The following is a 22,946-nucleotide window of genomic DNA, read 5'->3' as shown; positions in this document are numbered from 1 at the left end:
CACACACACGTGCAGACTGGCTCGCACACATATACAAAGATAGATAGCGGCCATTGTTCTGTAGCTCCAGTTTTTTATGCTACAGTCCTTACACGCTTCTAAAGGATATAATGACTGTGTTATTAACTGCGTAACGCGCAGGGGGCAATGACTATGTGCTTTGCTCTGTCACTACGCTTTCCAATTTGATTGGGTCTTGTTTTTTTAAGGGCGTTAACTGTTTTATTGACCCTTGTTATATAATCGAAGGGGTGTCTTATTAGTCTATTGGGGTTTAAACAAATTCGGGGTTCTATATATTGAATTCTTTAAAATATATTGCGAAAATTCTAAGTACTTTTTTGCCATTTAAAATTAATTTTCCGATGTTTTAAATTTATAATTAACATGAAATAAATGTATATGGAAATTAACAATTTCTACTACAATTTAAGCCGGCGACCTCTCACTTGTTAGTCCGACGCTCATTTTATCGATTTATACATTTAATTCTTTGGTTCTTCAAAAAATGTCCTTGTTAGAGTATCACGCATTCGTTGCTGCTCTGTCGCACTGGCAACTTGTTATGCCTTTTTCCCTTTTAAGTGGCAGACTGTTGCTTTTTTGGCTCTTTTGTTGGGTAGGCAAGCCAACCTGGGCGGCATTTCATTGCTGCGCAACAAATCGATATTTTAAGCATTTTAATGTCTGCGCCAAGCGCAAAATGTTGGCGCCAGTTTCTGGCCCAGACCCAGGACCAGGCCCAGGCCCAGGCTGTGGCACAGGCCGACTGAGTGTCCATGTCCATGTCCATGCCCGTTTCCGTATCCGTATTCGTGTTGCCAGTTTCCTGGTATACACACACAGAATATACCCTTATGCTTGGCCATAATGTGCGCCCCAACCCCGAGAGCTGGTAACATGTGCACCTCATATTTTTCCGCAATTAGCCTTAATTTAGTGTATCAATCATGATAAAAAGCAGCAACAAATAAGGCGACTTCACTTATTTTTAGAGTGCTCCCTAAAATCCAGTTCAAGTATATAGAACATATTTTTAGCCGCCACCCGCACAGATAGCTAAATGCAGTGTGTGTTAGTTAAAGAGCCATTCAAGCTGAGCCATTGTGCTGCCAACTGAGGTTCGGACTGTGAAGTGGGCTCAAGTGTGGGTTGATTGTAGTTTGCATGCCAAAAAAAAAAAAAAAGATTGGCAGAAGTTGCCGCAGGGTGGGCCACAAATTAATGGCACAGAAGAGTGAAAGAGCACACTTTATATAAATGTTGCCAATTTTAACTAAAAGGTAGCTAATCTTCTGCTATGTACCCAACATTTTAGTGGGGCTAAGAATTTGAGTGCCAGCTTCAGATTGTTCGCATAAATATGAGAGTTTAATTAGGCAAAGGCAACAATTAAGTGGACATAGCCATAATTATAAGTAGTTATGGAAATTAAAAGTCTAGGAACCGATTCGAATATTCGAAATATGTTTTTCTCAAACAGTTATTAATTAAAAATTAAAAAAGAAGTTCTAAAGGGATTCTATTCTTTTTTTGCACTTGACAAGTATTGTGACAAAACAAAGCAAATAAATTGAATAGAGAATAAATGTAAAGAGCAAAAACCAATATGACCTCATTTAGGTCTCGGCTAGTTTTGAAGTTTAAAAGGCGTTATACAACAACAACAACAACAAAAACCCACAAATATTTTATAATAAAATGTACAAAATTGAGAAGCAAAATTAGAAAAGCAAACGTGCAAAAATCAACCAGAAATTGATTGAGTTTCAAATAGGCAGCGACTGCCTTTCGTTTTGCCGTGATATAACTACTTTTTTTTTTTTTTTTGTAAAAGCAAACAGGGCTTAAATATTGAATTTTTGCTGAATATTGGCTAAAATACATGTACAGAAAATGGTAAAGGCAGTGAAAATTTTGAATTTTGTGCAGCTTTTGTATCGGATTAATGGAAACAATGACCGTAGCAGACATTTGCCACAATTCTGGCTCCCATGGCAGCCATTCAGGTTTTGATGATGCTTTCACAGGCGTCTCTCGCAGCCGCCCCGCTCTTGACTGTTGACAGGCAAATGCAATTGAGCAGCCTGACCGGCAAAATATGTAGGGCCCAAAAAAGCAGGCAACACAACAATTTGTTGTTAGTTTCAGGCACAGAAAGAAAATACAAACATCAAAAATTTTCACTGCACGTGGCAAACAATTTTAGATTTTTGGAGCGTTGTTTGCGACCAACGAAAAGCTGAAAACCAAACAAAATGCCAAAATGGAAAAATATATATGCATATATATACGAAGGGTGTTGCTTGTTAGTGCATGTGCATGTGTGTGTGTGCGTGTGTGAGTGTGTGTGGCATTAGTGGTGTGTAGCTTACAGCTCACATAAAACTTTAATATGGCCGTCGATGCGAGTTCTGGTCGCAGAAGCGCAGACCCTCAAGTGCACCAAATGCGTGTGTATGTGTGTGTGTGTCTGAGTGCTGCTCCGCACTGCAGTTATGCAATTTTCATATTGAAGTTTTGCGCTGTGGGAAAGACTGGTCGGAGCCATGTGGCACACAGTTGCAGTCGAGTTTGATGCGCGCCATTAGCCGAGAGCTTTCTAATTTGCAATATGCGTAACATTTTGTTATGGACTTAAATCAAGTGTCAACAGAGCTAACAAAATGCCACGCCCGTTTACACATCTACATACAGTTTTATGTTTTCTTATTTTTGGCCATTTGTCAAGTTTAACGCGGCGTATGCGTAATATTTATGCATGTAAGCTCTTCGAGTGTGCCGCATCGGTTCGAATGTCGTTCGTCTGCACTTGATATATGCACATTGAATTGCCAGCGAGTAACACGTCAGCCACGCAAATCAGCAATATATCATTTGTCTGCTTCTTGTGCTTTGTCTTTTCTCCACTCTCAACTCCCCTGTCACTCTTTCTTACGCTGGTTGCTCTTAAGTGGCATGCAAAAAAAAAAAAAAAAAGAAAAGTTAACGTCAGTCAGCCAGAAGAGAACAGGCAACAGCCTGGCAGCTAGGCAAATGCAGTAGTCCGTTCGTCTTATCGTTTCTATCGCAACGCCTTTTTTTCTTGCTGTCTTTTACTTTATATACCCTGTATTCATTCAAAATGCGTAAACAAAAAGCGTATATTGGTTTTGGGCATATGTAAAAGCTATTCTTTCTTCAAGTATTTGATCAAAATAACACGATCATATTGAGCTGAAGGAAACTGGATACATTTGCATGTACGCTTCCAGCTTGACAACTCTATGTGTACCAGAGGCTTACAATTTAAAATATTTGAAGATTATAAGAGCTGCAGAGACGAAATTTGATGTATAGCTAAACTATTTCACTTTTTAGATACCCAATCCTCGTGAGCTTGAAAAGAAAAATCATACTAGAAGTACAGCCCTTCGCTTACATTTATTTGGCTGCCATATTTAAGCACTAAAAATCTAATAAAGATCGGACTATAAGCTTCGAAGTTAATAAAGAATGTATTTTCCAAAGTGCGGGGCTATGCGAACCCAGGCCCTTCGTGTCTGTGTATACTATGATATACAAATGTTTAAAAGGATTGTCGAATGTTAGCTTAGATTGAAGACAGGGTATTTTGGTGTCGTATAACACCGGCTAAGCAATCTTACTTGTTTTCTCTGCTTTCTTTTTTTTTTATTAGTTTCCTGACAGTGGTTCACTTTACGTCCGCGTTTCACGCTCAGCACGTTTACCTCCGCGCTTCGGCCACGTTCTCCCTTAGTGCTATTTATTATGTAACGCAAAGTATGGCAAATCATTTACATAAATCAATCTTAAGCGCCACTCGAACAGCGAACCTTAACCCGCGCAGTGTCCATGCTGAGTGCCCCCCCCCTTTTCAGCATGCCCCTCTCCATATTCGAGCAGTGTCCATGCTGAGTGTTGGCGACGCCATTTCGGCTTTAAGTGCCATTTGTAACGCAAACTTGCAACTTGCTGCCTTTCATCGTTCCATAATCTTGCCGCTCTTTGACCTATTAGAACTTTGCAAATTTGGCAAAGAAATTCATAGATTGCAGTTCTCAGAGTTGCAAACTAGAAATTGTTCGAAATTTGTATAGAATACTTTGAAATTTTTAAATCTTGTCGACTCATATTTTATTTGATTAAGATTTGATTTGATTAAATATAAGCATGGAAGAAAAATATATACCCCTATATGAATTGCTTTCTGACTATTTTTTCAAGTAGTTAACGCATGGTTTTCTCAAGTAAAAACGAGAAAAAAAATCGTTTTCACCGAAGTGTAAAAGATTAAATATAATCTTTGTATAAATATAACAGATGTGCGATATATTTCTATACTTAGCCATACGATGACAACTAAGTATATTCTACAGTAAACCGACTTTTTTATAAATGTTCTTATTTGTAAGAAGCTTAGTAATAGAAACACGCACTTGCCTAGATTGGTCAAGGTGTTGTGACAAAAGAAATAAAAAAACAAGTAAGAGCACTCAAGTCGGGGTTGCACGACTGTGGGATACCCTGAACATTCTTATATATGAAAGATTCTTAATCTGTATTAACTATTCTAGAACTCTGTGGCAACTATAACTATAATAAAGTCCCATAATATCGCCCAGCCTAGAGATATTAACGGCCTGGTCCAATAAAATAATTAAACAAGGCATTCCAGGCTTTCTAAATCATATGCTCTATGATACATAAATCACATATAAAAAAGCGCCTCTGACACTATTTATTGCATTTTTTAGTGCTCTTCATGCACTTGCTCAGCATTTATACCAAATCCATAACTTACTGCAGATTGCTTTTTATTTTGTTTATATATAACTTCAGCTTTTTCATATTTATGCCTTGATATTTGGCATTTATTGCAGCTCGACCTCGACTTATATATTCCTGCTGCTATTTCGTTGTGCTCCACACGTTGTGCATACGCCGTGTTGCACGTGCAGATTGTGCAACATTTTGCAGCACACACACACGCCGGGTTGACTGTTGCTGTTAGTCATAAAACTTCTCAGGGCTGTTGCGTTTGCTGCTGCCTGGCTTAACTTTGTTGTTTAGTGTAAAAGCCTTACAGCTGGTTTGTTGCGCGTCGCGTTGTTGCAGCTACTTTTACTTTGTGCGCATTATCACTTTGCCGAGCAGTTTGCGAGCAACAGCAAAAAAATGGGACAACTTTGTTCGATCTGCTTTGCCTCACACATACCCACACTTACACACTCTCTCACACACACACACACAACAACTGTAACAACTGATATACAAAATGCTTCGGCAAATAGTTTGCCTGGCACTTTAAGTAGTTTGCAACACACATTTGCAACACCTTTACTTGGCCTTTTAGCAACACACAACTACTCCCCGGCTACCCCTGCCCCAGCTGCCCCTCTTCCAACCCTGGCACCAGCTGGCAACTCTGGCTTTCAAAAAATTTCGTTTGCGGGTGGCAGCTTTCAACTTTTTCAAGACACCCCCAAAAAAAAAAATAGTTGCCTGTTTTTTTTTTGGTTTTGGCAACGCATCTTGTGGCGCAAGTGTTGCCAGTTATTGTTGTTCTTGTGTTTGCAGTTGTTGTAATAGTTGTGGTTGTTGTTGTTGTTGTTGTTGTTATTGTTGTTGTTGTTGTTGCTCTGCTCTTAATGCTTTTTGCTATATTGCCAACATTTGCCGCTGTTGCGTCGCCTTTTGCGTCGTCTAAATAAATAAAATTGAAATAAATATCAAATAACTAGAGCAAAAGACGACCGAGGGAATTATTATGAGAGAGAGGAAATGAAAAGTGTAAGCAATGAGAATTGATAGAGGGATAGAGAAAATAAGAAACTAAAGAGTTAAGAATTCATAAGCTTTTAGCTACACAGATAAATGAATGTTTTGCTGTTTAGCTAAGACTGTTAAGTGGGAAGTAATTATATCATATGTTATCTATAATATATATATATATATATATATATATATATATATATATATACTACTTACTACAGCAAGCCGGGTAGGCTTTGCTTGATTTAATTATGTTACCTAATAAAATAAACCTTAATTTTATCAATATCGCACTATATTATATAGATCTTCAATCAGTCAATCGTTCAATCAAACAGTTTAATAATATTCGTTTTTTTTTCTTTAGTTTTCAATCACAGTTTGATTTTGTTTTAAATTAATTAAGTCATTTATTCAAAACATGCCGCAATCTCCATTTTACATACGGTTTATTGGCAACCTTTGGCTTGCCTTACCCCCTACCCTGCATTTCATCCTTCTCCTCTTTCTTATCCTTCTCCAGCAGCTGCAGCAACATTTACATAAGTTATTAGCTAATTCCATCCTTTTTGGCGCTGCCAGCAACAACGTTTTACACTAATTGCAGCAGCCCCACACACACATACACAAACACACACACACACAGGCACACGCATACACACACTCGCACACACATGTCTTAAGCTTTCCCTTGCCGTATTTTCCTTTTGCTCGCCTCAGCTCATTCTCCACATTTGGCATTTTATTGTTTCCATGCTTCGCATTTTAGTCTGACACGCAAATAAATTTATTTCTGCCCCTCGACTAAAAATCAAATGTTATTCCCTGCCCCAACTCTTGCCCAACTCTCCCACAACCGCCCCCGTTCACGTGCGTGGTCATGTTTTGTGTGCTGTGGCTGGGGTTTTATTTTTAACATTGCGTATACGCAGCCTTCAGTACGTAATTACTGCGAAGCAATCGCTTGATTTTCGTTACATATGACCTGCTACCCCTCCTGCTTGTTAAACATAAATTCGTTGTTGCTGGTTCGCTTGGCTTGCATTGTTTTGGCATTTGGCGCCAACTGGCTGAATGATTCATCGCCAGACGTCAGGCAAGGGGCAACATCGTCATTCTGCACGTTTCGCTTACGCAACGTGTCGCCTCCTTTCAACCGGCTGTCCTGTCCCAGCCCTGTCCAGTGTCCCATTTGATTGAAACGCATTTTTATGAAAATCCGTTTTCTTTTTATTATTATTTTTTATCGATTGGTCCTTTTAATTTTTGTGTATATGTGTGAGTCTGTGCCTGATTGCGCACTGCTGTGCTCCTGGGGCTGTTGCTGCTGCTGCTGCTGATGTTGTCCTGTGCTGCCTTATGACCTGCTGCCAGCTGCGCTTTCATGCAAATATATTGTCCCTTTTTAATTAAAACACAAGTCTTAAATTAGTGCGCACACATACACTGGCTGAAGTCTATATATATACATGCATGTGTGTGTGTGTGTAGCCCTTTGGCCTTAAATTGTCTCAGTTTTAGTTATTTATTGAAAGCCATTGAAAACGTATAAAAGGGCATAATGGTTTTGTGCATCACCAAGCCCATAACATATATCTGTCTTCTATCTATCTTGGTCAGAACGACGAGCTGAGTCGATCTAGACAGCTCCGTCTAATTGTGCTTCGGGCTGAACGCGTTTATATGACGAACTACAAAGGCTATAGACTGAAATGTTAAATATATACTCTTTTTAACAAAGAGCGTATTTATCATTATTAGTCGAATAATATGAGCTAGATAGACTAAACTTGGTATAAAGTTTCTTATGTAGAATATACAAATTAATAATATTTCACTTCTTTGATACCGCTCTCATTCGCACCCAAAAGGAGTAAAATGCCTACCTTAAATGCGCACACTTTGCTATATCTTACTTAAGCCTATAAGGACTATAAACTACGAGGTTTATCAAGACTACATTAATCATATATACTTTAGAGAAAAGAGAAGAAGTACAGTCGCAGTTTATATACATGTGCGTGCATGGCATTCTGCAAATTTATTAAGCTAGACTGATTTTAAGAGCACCTCGAGGGTATTTCCTAGTCGATTACTCTCAACCAGTTAACTTTTACTTCTTTTTATTAATAGTCCTTAAGGTCCTTAACGAAGTCGTTTAGCCGATGCTTTGGCTTCGACTCGTTTGACATTTAAATTTTGTTGTTTGGTCAACGTGAACATTTTGTAATTTGCTTGGCTTTAAGAAAGTTGCCAGCAGCATTTCCTTTGGCTGCCCGCTACAGCCAGACATCGCCGCCTCGACCCACATACATACGCATTCCAGTCGTAAACAAGTTGGCCACGTCGCAACACCAACGCCACCGCTCCCGCCCCCGGCCGCCCACAACATGTTTGATGTGTAATTTCTGCAGGTGCTCATTAAAAATAATTACATCTGCTTTGGGCCAAGAAAATGGCAATGGCAAAAAGGCAGCGAAGCTGACAGGTGAAGAAACTGGAACTGAGTTTCCTTCTTTTCATTTCTCTTATTTTACTTATTTTTTTTTCTCATTTGAATTCTGTTTTTCGCGATAAAATTCAGATGCCTGGCCCCATTTACATTCTATTTACACAGTGTAAACAAGGCGAACGCGCGCAGGTAAACAAATAAGGGAAACAAATTGTTCGCCCATTGTGTGGTATTTTTTAACTGTGCACTGAATTTGTATATTGAACTATGGAGAGGTTTGTTTATGGGTTTACTATGGGTAGAGGCTTAGAAATAAAGTCCTATCTAAGCTGGCAAGCAGCGCATAGCGATACAAAATTTGCTCTCTTGTGGTAGAACTTTAGTCTCTATGAGAAACTTTTTTATTTTTAAGGATTAAAGATATCCTAATCAAATTGAACTGAGAAAATTTAAACTATATATAGCTAGCATCATATCAAAATAGCATGTAGCTCCTTGAAAAACAATCAGCCGAAAAGTGAGCTCCTTTTCCATTAAGCTTCCCTTTCATATGTTTGCTAGCCAGGGTATTTAACCTTTGGCATCCTCTTTATCTTTATACATGCTCTGATTTATCATTCAACAATCGATTGTCGGAGACCTTGAGAAAACAATTTGCAAAGCATATTTAAATAATCAAGCGCATGCAAAACGAGTCCAAAATGCTGAAGCGGTCTCAAGATGGCAATGCCGGCGTTTTATTTAGAGCTTTACGGCTTGACATTCTGTTTGGAAAACCTCAAAGATAAACCTAAATAAATCACAAGCACACACACACACGCTGATTGGGGTGACTTTGTATGTGGCCAAGAAAAGAAACGAAAAAAAAAAATGTAGAAACTTCCGCACTTTAGACATTTGCACTTTAAGCATGGCCTGAACTTTGATATCGAACTGAAAACAGCACCCATAAGGCCGGCCACAACAACAACAACAACAGTAACAACACACACACAAAGTATATTTATGACCATTTTCATGATTGACCGAATCACACAATGGACATTTGGGCAGTTGTGTGGGGGGCTGTGGCTGTGGATATAATATATGAGCATTGCCCGGCTTTCATTCTGAATGTGCGTGATGAATAAATGATGCGCCATGGCAGTCTCAATGATTTGGCTTTAGTTTCGTTTTGCCTTGCATTGCTTATCCCAAACACACACACACACACACACGCAGACTCTCATACACACTCTTGAAATTATAGAAATGGATGTCACATAAAGTCCAGTAAGCTACACACTACCATAAACCTTATTTGCAGCTAGTCTAACAGAGATTCTTATGAAATTGGTCTTAAAATGAGCTTAAGCCAAGAAATATTGCTTAAATTAGAATAAATATCTTTTGGGATATAAAGAAATTAAAAACATATTTTAGTAGATATCTCGAAATGACTCATCAATTTGATTGGCTTGAAAAGCATAGTTGCAGATCTTACATATACTACATATACAATATATATTACACATATATATATTGCGACATTTTCATGGCGATTTGTTTGCTGAAAATGTATTCCAAGTTCTCAGCTACAATCTGATAACTTCAAATAAGAATTGAAACCTCAAGACTTGCCCAGCTTGATTGAATACATTTTTAATCATTTTAGGCTTAACGTTTTGAAAGTGTAAAATGATAAACCCTTAAGTCCGATCTAGCGATATACTCATATTTTTATGTATTTATTTATTTATCATCTAATCATAATTTTTTATAGTTTCCAGAAACTGTGTGTAAGAGTATTTGATAGTTTGTAGGCGTCTTCTTAGAATAGTTTGTTTAGCTTTTGGTTTTTTTTTTTTTTTACTCTGACTTATAGCCTCAATTGCCATGTGTCGCATATTTGTTGCTGTTGTTGCGAGAAATATAAATGTAAATTCTAAATTTTCTACGCACAAGCGCACATTAAGTCCGTTCCCAGCTCGAAACCCATTCACATCTGTCGTTCGCCCATTTTTATTTGCTTTTCACATTAGACAATGCCCCCGCATGTCACTCCTATGTGTGTGTGTGTGTGTGTGCGTGTGTGTGGGCTTGGATATCCTGCATGAATACACAACAAGGCACATTCGGGCTGCTGCAGTCTATATGACTTTTGTCATGCCAAATACACACACTCACACACACACACACACATATTTTGCAAGCAAAATATTGTAGTGTGTCGATTGGATAAGATATCAAGGCCCGATGTAGGGGACTTCAGTTTTGGGACTAGCTTGTGTTATCCTCACAAATATATATGCATAATGTTCTGTATTTAATGCAGTGCCAAAGTCTTGGCTTGGCCCTCAAACACACTCACACACACGCACACGCACAACCAAAATAAACATGCCCCCAGGCCCAGAGCGCCCGTCAATGTTAACGCTTATGCTAATTTTGGCCAGATCTGAGCACCGCTTAGTGTGTGGCCTTCTCACTCAATGTTGTCCTTGTTAGCCTTATTGTTCCACTGTGCCTCTTCTTGTTTTATGTGTGTGTGTCAGTTGGCAATTGGAGCAGCACATGCAACAAATTTGATGTGTGGCACATAAGAGCTTTTGAATACAGATTAAAGCGGCAAATGTCCTGCTGCTTCTCTCTCTCTCTCGCTCTCTCACACACATACTCACTGTCTTTTTGGCTGTCTCTGCAGATTAACCGCATAAATCAGTAAATCAAATGCAGCAGTTTAACAATAATGCAAGCATTATGTAGGTCCCTCCCCCCCTCCCTCCCACCAGGCCACCACTGAGCAGCCCGCGGGTGCCTTTGCCCAACGGCACACTAAATGTCCAGGCATATAAATGACATGCAGATTCACTTTACTTAGTTGCCTGGGCCACTGCAGCGTTTGCAAAGCTTTTGAGTTACTAATTAGATTCAGATAGGCACCTACCACCCTCTCCCCCCTCACCACAGCCATACACAGCAGCCTGGCACGCCCATCAACAACCTGGTCGGGCAACGGAACGCCCGCAGCGGCATCCCTTGCTCAAGTCTAATTTAATTTACTATGCAATTCTGTTGCTGTTGTTGCTGTTGCTTTTGTTGTCGTTGCAAAATTAATTTTCTCATGATTTAGTTGGCATTTGTGGTTTTGATTTTGCGGTTGAGTGGCCTTTAAAGGACTTTAGCCACGTAAATGGACATCAAAAAAACGTTAATTAGCGCAAAATATTACGCATACGTAATGTGCGCCCGACAATTTGATGTTGCCGGAGTATGGTTAAGCTAACCCCTGATAACTGCGCACATGCAATGCCAACATATAGGCATATGTAGGCCATGTCAATTTATATGTTATATATATATATATATATATCCAACTGCTACGTGTAATTTAATGTGTACCCAATTAGAGTTCAGCCTTCGCTTGGTTTATGCGTTGAGATTTTATGAATAGAGCTGAGAACGTGCAATTATGTAAAAGTTATTGTGAACAACTGAGAAATCTTATTATACAAAATGTCATTATATAAAATAACGCCGAGCACTTTTATGAATTCTGTTTAAAACTTTGAGAAACAAATAGTTCATAATTTCTTGCAGAATTTCTAAACTTATTATTGCATTCTGTCTCTTGCTTCTGCAAACTCTTTACATATCTTTATAAATGGACTATTTATGATGGCTGCCAGCTTGTTAGCTGTCTTTTTACTTTACCAACTTTATTGGCATAACTGGAAAAAATTAGGAAAATTGCCAAATACTTCAGCAAATGATCCGCTTTTGACTGACTCATAGCCTGTTTATTCAATAAGATGTCTGAACGTCGGACTAGCATGCGGCTAGTCGCCGGTTCAAATGCTGCACTGACGCATGGGTGACTTTCATATTTGCGAACTACACAAACAATTTAGGAACTACAGTGCAGCTTTGTATTTGCCGAACTACACAAACAATGTTGGAACTACAGTGAAAACCCCTTTTCGGCGAACAGCAAACGCCGGTTATAATTAAACAGAAGAGGAATGATTATAGCCTAACTCTTAATGGTTTGAGATAGTTGTGTCGGCCTAATTGGATTGCACAGCTTTACTGTACTTGCATATTCAGTATTATTAGTTTTGTCGCGTGCAACGCAGGGTTATTTTCCCCATGTCTATTAAACATTGTTAAGCCTTGGCACATATTTGCTGCTCAATCCCAGAACTTGTTTTGTGATCGCCACGCTGCATAAACCTTTGGCTAGCATGTCAATATTGCTCCAACCGCCAAGTACCCCCAGCCAGTTACCCACGACCCATCGACCGCCCCCCCTCCCTCTGTTCCAACCCTCTTTGCCCATAGGAGCGGTCGCATGTAGCTTACTGTGGCTCCCCGTTTAGCTTGCGGTCAGTTGGTCGACGGTCAGCAAACAAGCGTGAAATTGCACAGCAATCGTGTTGGACTGGAAAAAAGGTGGAAAAAAAAGAGTGACAGGGTGAGAGAGAGAGAGAGGGAACAAGGGTAGGGAAAGCGAGGGAATCGCAGTAAAAGCGGCACAAAAGGCAATCAAACTTGCGGCCTATGAATGCGAAGTCCTTTAACAAGCTGCATACGCTGCATTTTATTTGCATGCGCCATTTTGGCCACATGCAAAGCAAAATCATTTGCCACTCTCTCTCTCTCTCTCACTCTCACTCTAACTCTCTCTCTGTCTCCTTCGAGAACAGCAATTAATGCGCTATTGATGATGTTTGATTAGAAAATTCTTTTAAATGCGAACATTGTACATTTATCTCGGACTGTAGCAGCTGCAGGCGATTGTGTTATTCAAATTAAATGCATACATGCGCTAATGAATCAATTATCCTTATTACTTGGCCATGTACAAACATACACATAAACACACACACACACATACACACACGTGCTCACAATGTTAAATATGCATATGCAGCCCACACACATGCGGGCGGGTTGCGCCCTTCAATGCGCCACAACGTTTGGTTTAATTAAAACCGAACCGATTCGATACGATTCGTTGGCCAAGTCCGCAGCACGTTTTAAATTTAGCGCTGAGCCAAAAGAATTTTCGCAATCCTGGTCAGCCCGAGTAGAAGAGCAGAGAGAGAGTGGGGGGCAGTTCATTAAAGGGTGTAAAGTTGAAAAATTTATTTGCCCCATGCGCCAAGCGTGTCGCTCAATGTTATTGAGCCTGAATGTCGATTGATGGCGACTGCCCGGCTCGATGCGGCAATGCTGTAAATTTTGCAACGCCAGTGAACTGCACTTTCAAGGCTCGCCCAAAGATTTGCGCCCATAAACTGAGTATACAGTGTACATATATACGCTTGGGGAATACGTGTGTACTCTGCTGATAGGTAGACGTGTAATAGCTGGATTGAAAGCCAAACTTAAGTGAAACTGTTCAATTTAGTTGAGATACTTTTACTTATAGCGCCTGTACATAACATTTTGTTAATAAAATTTAACAACAGTTTTGATCCTCACTCAGGCAGCTTTTCAAATATTGTTGATTTTCGAAGCAAATTCAAGACAACATAGTTATTTTAAAGCTAGAGTATGTTAATGAAAGCGATTTCATGTAACATTTCGCCTATAACAATTACAAGGCGTTGTTAAAATACTTAGTTGTAATGCTGGTGAAGTAAAATTTAAAGTGAAAATATTTATTTTAAAGCAAGGGGATTGCAATAAATGCCACTTTATATAGAATTTCGTTAATAAAATTAGATATGTGCTATTAAAATTGGTTTATTGTTGCTAATATTAAAGAAACAGCATGTTAGCTTTTCTTAAGGCGACTTTACATAACATTTGTTTAATAACATAAGTATAACAACAATGCCGGCGGAAACTGTGAATTTAAAAGGCTTTAGTGTTTTACATAACATGCCTGAAATAACATTAACATTAACATTAACTTACGACGCGCTGTTAATACTTATGTTATTTAGATAACATTAATCAAAATCCCTATCAATAATTGTTCCCTTTGCTGTCTTAAATGTAAGTTAACTTATAAGCGCTTAATGCATGGTAATTTACTTGACGCTTATCGCTTATTATTAAATATTGTTTTGGATATATCGCTATGATGCATCTTACGCAGCTTATTGTACTATAAATAAATTATTGTCGCATAAATAATATACAACGGATTGCAAATATATATAAATTCACAATCAATAAAATGCAATCAAACAATTCGCTTGGTTATCCAATTGAATTTTATTTCAATTGAGAAAATCTCAATCTACCCCCGGCATTCCATAAAATACCTGCTCTATCGTGTGCTGTCAATCAGCTTTCAATTATTGCAGCTAATTTGGCTGCCCTTTAAGCTCACGCTATATATATATAATGGTATTTGCCATACCCTCCAAATTGATATATATATGGCATGGCATCCCTATTGCTGCAAATGACACGATGCCGTTCTGGAGTTTATTTCGCTGCCATCGCATGCACTTTTTGTACCATTTTTTGCGCGATGTTACAGAAATCGGTGCAAGCAGCGAGCGCAAAAAACACAATAAAAATGCCAGGATAAACGACAAAAAAAAAGACCAAGATGGGGCTGAAAAATGGAGTAAAAATGAGGCGCATAAAATGCAAGCGGCGGCATTTTGCAGCTTTGCGCTGCTATGCGGCGTGAAAATGCATGGGAAAACCGAACCGAAACCGAACACACAAGAGAAACAAAAAGAAAGAAACACGAAATAGCAGTGTGACATAGCGTGTAAGTGTTGGTAAACGCGGTGCGAAATGGCTCGACGCTCTTTGTCTTTACGTCGTTCTTGTTGTTGTTGTTATTGTAAATGTACGAATGTTATGTAGGTCAGCCAAGCAACGAAATGATGCCGTGGCTGTAATACCCTGTTATTAGAAGTAAGTGTTGCATAACGCTTAAATATAAGCAGTGGCTTGAGGCAAAATGTAAGCTAGTAATCAGTATAATAAGTTAGGCGTGTCTTCAAACGAGTTTGCAAATATTTGCTGCACTCAAAATTACTTTGTGAGGTTATGCAGCAAATGCGTGGTATATCGTTGTTCAACACTGTCGCCAATTTCGTTTTGACTGGCAATTGTGGTTGCTGTTGGCTGCAGTTGCTGTTGTTTAACAAGTTCGAGTGCAGCGCATTTGTAAAATTTAAGAACCATCTAAACTTTGGCATGTGTGCACCACAAATACAAAGGGAGAAACAGAGAGCGAGAAGGGAAGTTAAAGAGCGAGATAGAGCGAGAGGGAGAGAATGAAAGAACTTTTTGAGGCTGTCGCTGACACCAAAACACAAAAACAACAGCAAAAAGTTTGTTTAACAATGTGAAAAGAAGCTGAGAAATGGTTAGGAACGGAAAATGGCCGGGAACACGTTTAGGCATGGGCGAGGGGTAACTGCAGGATGTCGGGTGTAGAGCATGTTGGGTGGCAAATATATTTGACATTTGCATACGAAAAGTGTCAAAAGGGGAACACACACGCACACACACACACACACACACATATATGTGGCCGCAACTTCCGTAACGCTCTTATCTTAGTTTATTGTCTGTTACTCATACATTTTCTCTCTCCTTACGTTTTAGGAGCGCTACAAGGCCGACATTAGTCTTGCCATACAATTGCTGCAATGCAAACCGGACAGCTTTGTGCCCCAGAAGGTGTCGTCGGTAAGTATTGTTCCTCCCGGCTGCAGTTGCTATTTTTACCCAAAGTTTTGAGCAAATTTTTCTTTGAAACTTGAATATCTTTTAGCTGCCAATTGACATACAGTCCAAGGTGTCTGCCTATATGCGTCTGGAGACCAATTCGCATTCGGATTCCGAGTGTAGCAATAGTGGTGTAGGCGTGGCAACCACAGCTTCCTATAAAGTGCTTCCGGTCTCGGACTCACCACCGCCAGCGCCATGCCCCTTTCCGCCCACCGCAATGGTGTACTCAATGCGGGGCCTTGGTAAGTGTTAGTAGACCATTTTGATTTTATTATTTCTTAAACTCTGAAACTCTTCATTTAACTTTATTTCCTTTTCTCTCTTTATATATATATATATATATATATTTATTTTCTGCTTAGTAAATTGAATTTGATTTCTCTCCATTTATTTCTCTGGCAACATTTCCTCATCGGGCACACATTGGAGGAAATTTTTAAATTTGTTTACTCAATCATCATTTACAACATTTTTCACATGCCCAACGTACACACATTACATTTGTTTATTATTTCTATTAAGTTGCTAATACCCTGTACATACTGAAAACATAAAACAAGGAAGCGCATATTGATTTTGTGCAAGTGTATGTAAAAGGCAGAAGAAAGCTTTTATATCCAACACAAACCTAATTCCTCAAAGTTGGACTTCTTTTCAAATCATCGATAACCTGTTCCGTTGCCACAATATCGATAAAAATCGATTTGTGCCTTCTGTCTCATGGTCGTAGCTCGTTTAATAGCTCTATTTCTAAGAGCTAGAGACCTCAAACTTGGTATCTAGGCTCTAATGCAGTACAAAGCTATCAAGCATGTTGAATATTGGATTCCTACTTCGGTCCGGCAAATATTAAAGAAAAACAAAAGTATTTTTTATGGTATGGTCTTCGACTTTGGTATATGCCATTTTTAAGCCTGAAAGTTTTATAAATAGTTATACAAGAACGTATTCTCCATGGGGAAAAGCTAAGGAAAGGAAAAGAATATGCGACATTTATATGTATAGTGTGTGTGTGTGTGTGTTTTCGTATGCATATTTATATATATATATGTATAATTATATTATAATATATAATATGTATATTTATAGAAGGAATATTTATGCCTGTACCTCGATGCTGGATACAGGGTATATCCTAGTCGGGCACGCTCGACTGCCGCACTTTCATTTGTTTTCAAACATTTTTTCTTGTAAATACTTGATTGGCGTTCTGTGTAAACTGTTCACTTTAATTGTTTATTATTTCATTTAAGTATATTGACATAGTTTTAATTACAGCTCAAATTTATTGTAAATAATTTGTGCAATTTGTGCGTTCGTTTTGATTTGCATTGGTTGTGTTTTTTATAAAATGTGTTTAACAATGTTCATCATTCATATTTATTCATTAGTTTTGGCAATATTTTTGGCTATGAATTTGGGCTACAAATAATTGAAATGCTCAAGAATTGAATGCATTTTTGGGGCTAAATATGCAGCTAATAAATTAAATAGTGAGCAGGAATTGAAAATCGTTTGCAATTTAAATTTCTAAACAAAAATATATAGATGGAATTTTAATGTGAATGGGACTGAAGTTATGCAAATAAATATAAATAGAAACAGGAATAGGAATTGCAATAGAAAAATGAGTATGAATAAGGAATGAAATGTAATTAGGAATAAAAAATAGGGAGCGGATTTAATTAGTGATGAGAAGAGGAATGAAAAATATAAGAATTCAAATAGGAGAATGTGAAAGAGGAATAGGAATGGAAATAAGGAAATATTAATAGGGAATGGATGGAATTAGTTATAAATGAAATATAAAAGCAAAAGCAAAGATCATTTAGAAAAACGAATAGTAATTATTTTTGAGCATAGTTAGATAATGTGTTAGATGCAGAGGCCATTAGTCAACATTTTCATGGAAGTCAAAATATTCCCAAAATCTCATAACATAAACGAAACACACATTTGGCCAAGAACGTGCATTCATTTGATTGTTTTTCTTCTGGCTCGTAAACAGACGCCGCCAATGGCAACTCAGCGAATGCACAAACAGCGCCAGCGAACAACAACAACAACAATAACAACAACAGCAACAACAGCAACAATAGCAACAGCAGAGGCAGTAGCACAAAGGATACAATTAACAATAACAATGTTAGCAACAACAACAACAAGCACAGCTGCAGCCAAACGCTCAACGGTCAACCCAAGACCAACAACAACAACAACAACAACAATGCAGATCCCGACATGATTTCACCCACAGTTATGGCCAAATTTCTGGAGGATGAACTGAAACTGAATGACGTGAAGCACTGCGATACGTGCCAGTGCAGCAAACAGGATCTGACCGTGCTGGCGGACATCGCACGTTCCTATTCGGTGGCCACCCAGACGCCCCACTCGCTGGCAACCGCTGGCGCCAGCACGCTGAACGAACCGTTGACCCAGCTGTGCCTGCGTTGCCACAGCAATCTGAACTCGCCGTCGCGCACCAATAGTCCCTATCTGATGAAACTGGTCAAGTCGAGTGATTCGGTCATTTCGGAGACGAAGAGCTCCGTTTCGGATCTGAATGACATGGACAAGCTGTTCACGCTGCCCAAAAAGGATGATCTGATGGTTAATCCCATACTGGGCCATCACAGGCTGTGTGAGCGGACGGCTCTGCCGGCCAGCGCCAACACGCTCGTGTATCCGACCACGCTGCTGGGCACCTATACGGGCGCCGAGAAGTATCTGCTGGAGACGAGCAATCTGGGCCAGCTGCGTCAGGGCACGGGCACTGCGTATCAGCGTCGATTCTTGGACGGCGGCGGCACGGCGTTGCAGCTGCTCAACAAATACGAGGCAACGGCAACGACTGCTGCTGCTGCTACCGCAGCAGCCGAGGAGTTGGAGGATGAGGTCAGTAAGCCGCTGCTGGCGGGCATATCACAGCCCAATCTGCTGGAGGCGGAGCAGCCGCCAGTTGTGCAGCTAACCAAGCCGGAGGATGTGTGCGAACCGCAGCCCGCCAAGCCAACAGCTGTCGTTGGAGCCGGAGTCGGAGTCGGAGCCGGAGTTGGGGTCGCGGCTGTTCCTGTCAGCTGCCCGCTCAAGTCCAATAACTCGGGCAGCGTGCAGAGCCTGTGGAGCAACAAGACGAGCAGTTGCGAGGGCGCCAAAATGTTTGAGACCTTCAATAGAAATCTCATCAAGACTATCAAGGTGGGCTAGACGAGTGCTCCCATACATATATCTGAACAGTGAATACTCTCTGGGGCGAACAGTGGCCGTTGATTAATATACGCTTAATCGAAGGGGCAGGCTTATGGCCAAATTCATAATGGTTTCAGTGAAAAGCTTCGCCTAAGAGGGATCTTTCTCGAATAGGAGCGTCCGCTAGGAGGGTTTTCAACCCGCCCAACAGACTGACACTTTTGATTGATATGATCATTAAAGATTTACTGACTGAAGTTTCGGCTTCAAACTCACTTTCCAAGATTTTAGTCACACTTGTTGGTCGAGGGGTTTCTGGGTGAAATTGGAAGTTTCGTGCAGTTAGCTTCAAAGTTATTTTCTGAGTTTTCTAGACGCCAGGTGTTTTAGCGATTTTGGAATTTTCACCCGTACCAGTGATGTCAATTTTTGTGGAATTGGCAACGTATCTCAGGATAGAAATAGGAAATTTCCAGCTTTTGGTTTTACATTATGTGCGGAAAACGTTGTTTCCAAATGCTGAATATGAAATCTTCAACTTAAATCGATAACTTAGGACGTGGAGCTTAAGATAGTACAAGTTGATCTAAATTTCTAACGGATGGAGAATTTAACTTTAAATTTTTACGGACGCGAAATAAATGGAAAAGAGACTAAGCAAAGTCGGAAAAATATTAGCTATTGTAAGTCGTTTAAGATATTACGGAGATAAGATATAATGGACGGAAAATTGACCGGACAAGGCCGGAAAATACCAGATAGGACATCATATCATCATCATCATGATCATCATCATTTTATAGATTACCTAGAGTATTTATAAACATACTACTCCCATTTTATTCAGGCGGAGAATCCGAAATATCGAGGGCCACGTCTGTGTGCCATGCGCATACAGCAGAATGGCCAGAGCAACATACTGCTGGACAATTTGGAGTCGATAGAGACGCATGTGCCGGTCATCTACAAGCGGCGCGAACGACTGCTGGACGAGGAGCTGAACGATGGCAAGGACATTATAACGTCCAAGGAGAGCAATGCGTCGGCTGCGGTTGAGGTGTGGCAGGCCTCGGCCATGCCGCACGAGAATGTGGCACTGCAGCCGGTGCTGGAGCCGCAGGTGGAGCTAAAAGAGACTGAAAAGAGCGCCCAGTTGGACAGCAGCAATATGCCCACGGCAGTTCCGTCGGTGGCGGCAGGAACAACGGAGGTGGTCGCTGGATCAGGTGTTCCAACTGGTCCAAGTGTAATAACTGCAGCGGCTGCTGTTGCTGCTGCTGCTGCTGTGTGCTCACCCAAGCACTCGGCCAACTCGAGCTCGCTGAGCGATGCCATTGACTATCAGGAGAGCGTGCTGCTGCGTCGCCAGCAGCTGAATCGTGTGGCCGAGTGGGTGCAGCACAATACACAGCAGCTGGAGCAGCGGGCGCTGCAGCAGCCCGCGCTGGCCACGGACTCCAATTCGGGCACGGAACGGCAATCATCCTACTCGACGCTGGATCGCATGGACTCCATATCCATAGAAAAGCTAAGCATGGACTCGGGCTATAAGACAACGCCACAGCAGCTGACCAATGGTTATGCGGATGCGGGCAAATCCACGGAGGATTCCCTCTCGCCCAAGACAGACATCACCAGCAATTCGCTGCCCGAGGCAGTCATGTCCAACAGCCAGCCAGGCGCTGCGTCTGCCGCTGTGGTGACCAAAAAGGCAGAGCTCTGCACCACCTATTACAGGCGCACAACGCGTTCCGGCCTGCCCGTGGCATATACCACAACCACGACGACCATGACGGCAGTAGCAGCAGCAACAGCAGCTGATTCGCAGGGCTGCTCCTCGGCCGGGTCGCCGTCGCTGCTGTGCCCCGAACAGCCCACGTGTGATATACTCAACTATAAATACTATCCCAATGATACGGACAAGACGCGCTCCGTTCAGGCCGAGCTGCACACGACCACACAGCACGTGGACATCGCCCAGATGGAGTACAATGTAAAGCAGTTTCTGCTCAAGCAAAACGAATGGTCCATGCGCGCCGAGGCAGCTGCGCCAGGTGCTGCCGGCGCTTCGGCGCCACGTCTGCTGCGGCATACGCGTCTCCTGGGACCCGGCGTGGGTGAGCGGGTGCGCATGGCCACGCCTGGTGGCGCTGTGGCAGCCACGCCCAGTGTCCTGGCGCCGCACAGAACTGAAACGAATTTATAAGCGTGGGGAGCAGGCGTCACACGAGCGAAGCATCAACCAAATTGTATTCTAGTTTAGCGCCAGATACCAACCAGGAGCAATGCTTACAAGCAAGTTTAAGTTAATAAGTACCATGTGCTAGTTAATGTACGATATATATATACATGAATTTATATATATATACCTATGTGTAATACTTGAAACTACGTCTAGGCTGATTGAAGCCAGAGTTGCGCTTATAATGCAGCTAAGTATATGGGCATCATGGCGTTGGAATATTAAATACATAACTAAGTTCATACACTCAGAGAAAAACATTTAGTATTCAATAGTTAAATTAAGCAGAAACGTTGATAAACTGCGTTCAAGTTCAGAATTTTGTAAGCTAACATGGAATTTCTTTTTCACTAAATTTTTGTAATTGGTAAATTTTATACTTAATTCAAGCTTTGTTAAGCCCTTGTAGAGGGTATTATAATTTAGTCACAAAATATGTTACGCACAGAAAAAGACATCTTTGATTCCATATTACCATATATCCATATATCATTTATATATTCTTGAGCAGCATCAACAGGCGAGTTGATGTTGCCAGGTTCGTCTGTTTGTCTTCTTCTGCAAACTATCTTCTCAGTTTTAAGCTATCCTAGTTCCGTTTTCCGTATCATATCGATCGAAATGAAGTTTTTGCATGAAAAACTGCTTTACATGATATTTTCAACTTGTCAAACTTGCACCCTTAATTTGAATTTTGGGACTGCTTTATCATATAGCCCTTATAGGAAGAATCTTAAGAAAATTTTGGAAAACTAGTTCATAATTTCTTGACCAAACTTAGCAATTACGAGCTTCACTCTTCTACGAACATATTTCCAAAGCCGTAACAAATCGAATGAGTTTAGTTATTCTTTATAGGAACAATCGGATTGGCGTAAAGCCTTCACATAAAAGCGCTTCCAAGCCACAAAGTCTACTATAGTATTTGAACGTTATCTTTTATTTGTATAGTAATGTTTTTTATGTTTACATTATAAATTATTTAAGCTTCAAGATTTGCACCTAAACATAGAAGCTTTTTCTCTGAGTGTAGCATTTCATACAACCTTCTCTAGTCTTCCTTCTGCTGTATAAACTGTACAAACTAAACTTTAGAGCTTGCTTTCGACATTTATTAAAAATTTCAGGTCTTAGCCCCAAGCGTTTGTCTTCCTTTCTCGACTTTCTCTCATCTCTCACGTCCAACGCCACGCTGTTCCGGCCCATATATAAATATATATATATATAAATTAAAAAGCATATGATTATTCCATATGATATTCAAATTTTCGCATTACCTTTTGGTGTCTGCATGTTAATCAATCCATTTAATATACAACTCTCTATATATATATATATATCTGCCTAGGCTATAACGATATTATGCTAAATCGATTGATATGTATTTGATAAGCGCCATTATATTTTCTAGATTCCAATTGTGCAATATTTGTTATTAGCGAGAAACCAAGAAAAACCAAGAAACAAAAAAAGACGTATAGAAATGAATTTTTATTTTTATAAAATGCGACCAAAAGAAAAAAAAAAACCGAGGCATACGAAAATCTATTCGAGAGTTCTATCTATTAAGTTCGTAATATTTGAAATCTAAAA

The 22,946-nt window shown here is 40.1% G+C and overlaps 1 protein-coding gene across 2 annotated transcripts in view; it reads left to right on the top strand.

Moving 5' to 3' along the window:
- Window positions 1-22,946, top strand: part of LOC6623717 (uncharacterized) — a 50,000-nt gene extending 27,054 nt beyond the window's left edge. The window contains exons 3-6 of one of the 2 annotated variants that reach the window (XM_002046547.4): window positions 15,794-15,877; window positions 15,963-16,161; window positions 17,928-19,120; window positions 19,959-22,946. In XM_002046547.4, coding sequence (XP_002046583.2) covers window positions 15,794-15,877; window positions 15,963-16,161; window positions 17,928-19,120; window positions 19,959-21,317 — 2,835 coding nt within the window. In that variant the 3' untranslated portion in view covers window positions 21,318-22,946. Of the gene's footprint in view, window positions 1-15,793; window positions 15,878-15,962; window positions 16,168-17,927; window positions 19,121-19,958 lie in introns of both variants that reach the window. The other variant, XM_015175416.3, reaches the window with a different exon arrangement.

The sequence above is a fragment of the Drosophila virilis genome, chromosome 3 (genome assembly GCF_030788295.1).
Source record: "Drosophila virilis strain 15010-1051.87 chromosome 3, Dvir_AGI_RSII-ME, whole genome shotgun sequence".
Taxonomy (NCBI): Eukaryota; Metazoa; Arthropoda; class Insecta; order Diptera; family Drosophilidae; genus Drosophila; species Drosophila virilis.
This window is presented reverse-complemented; position numbering and strand designations above follow the sequence as displayed.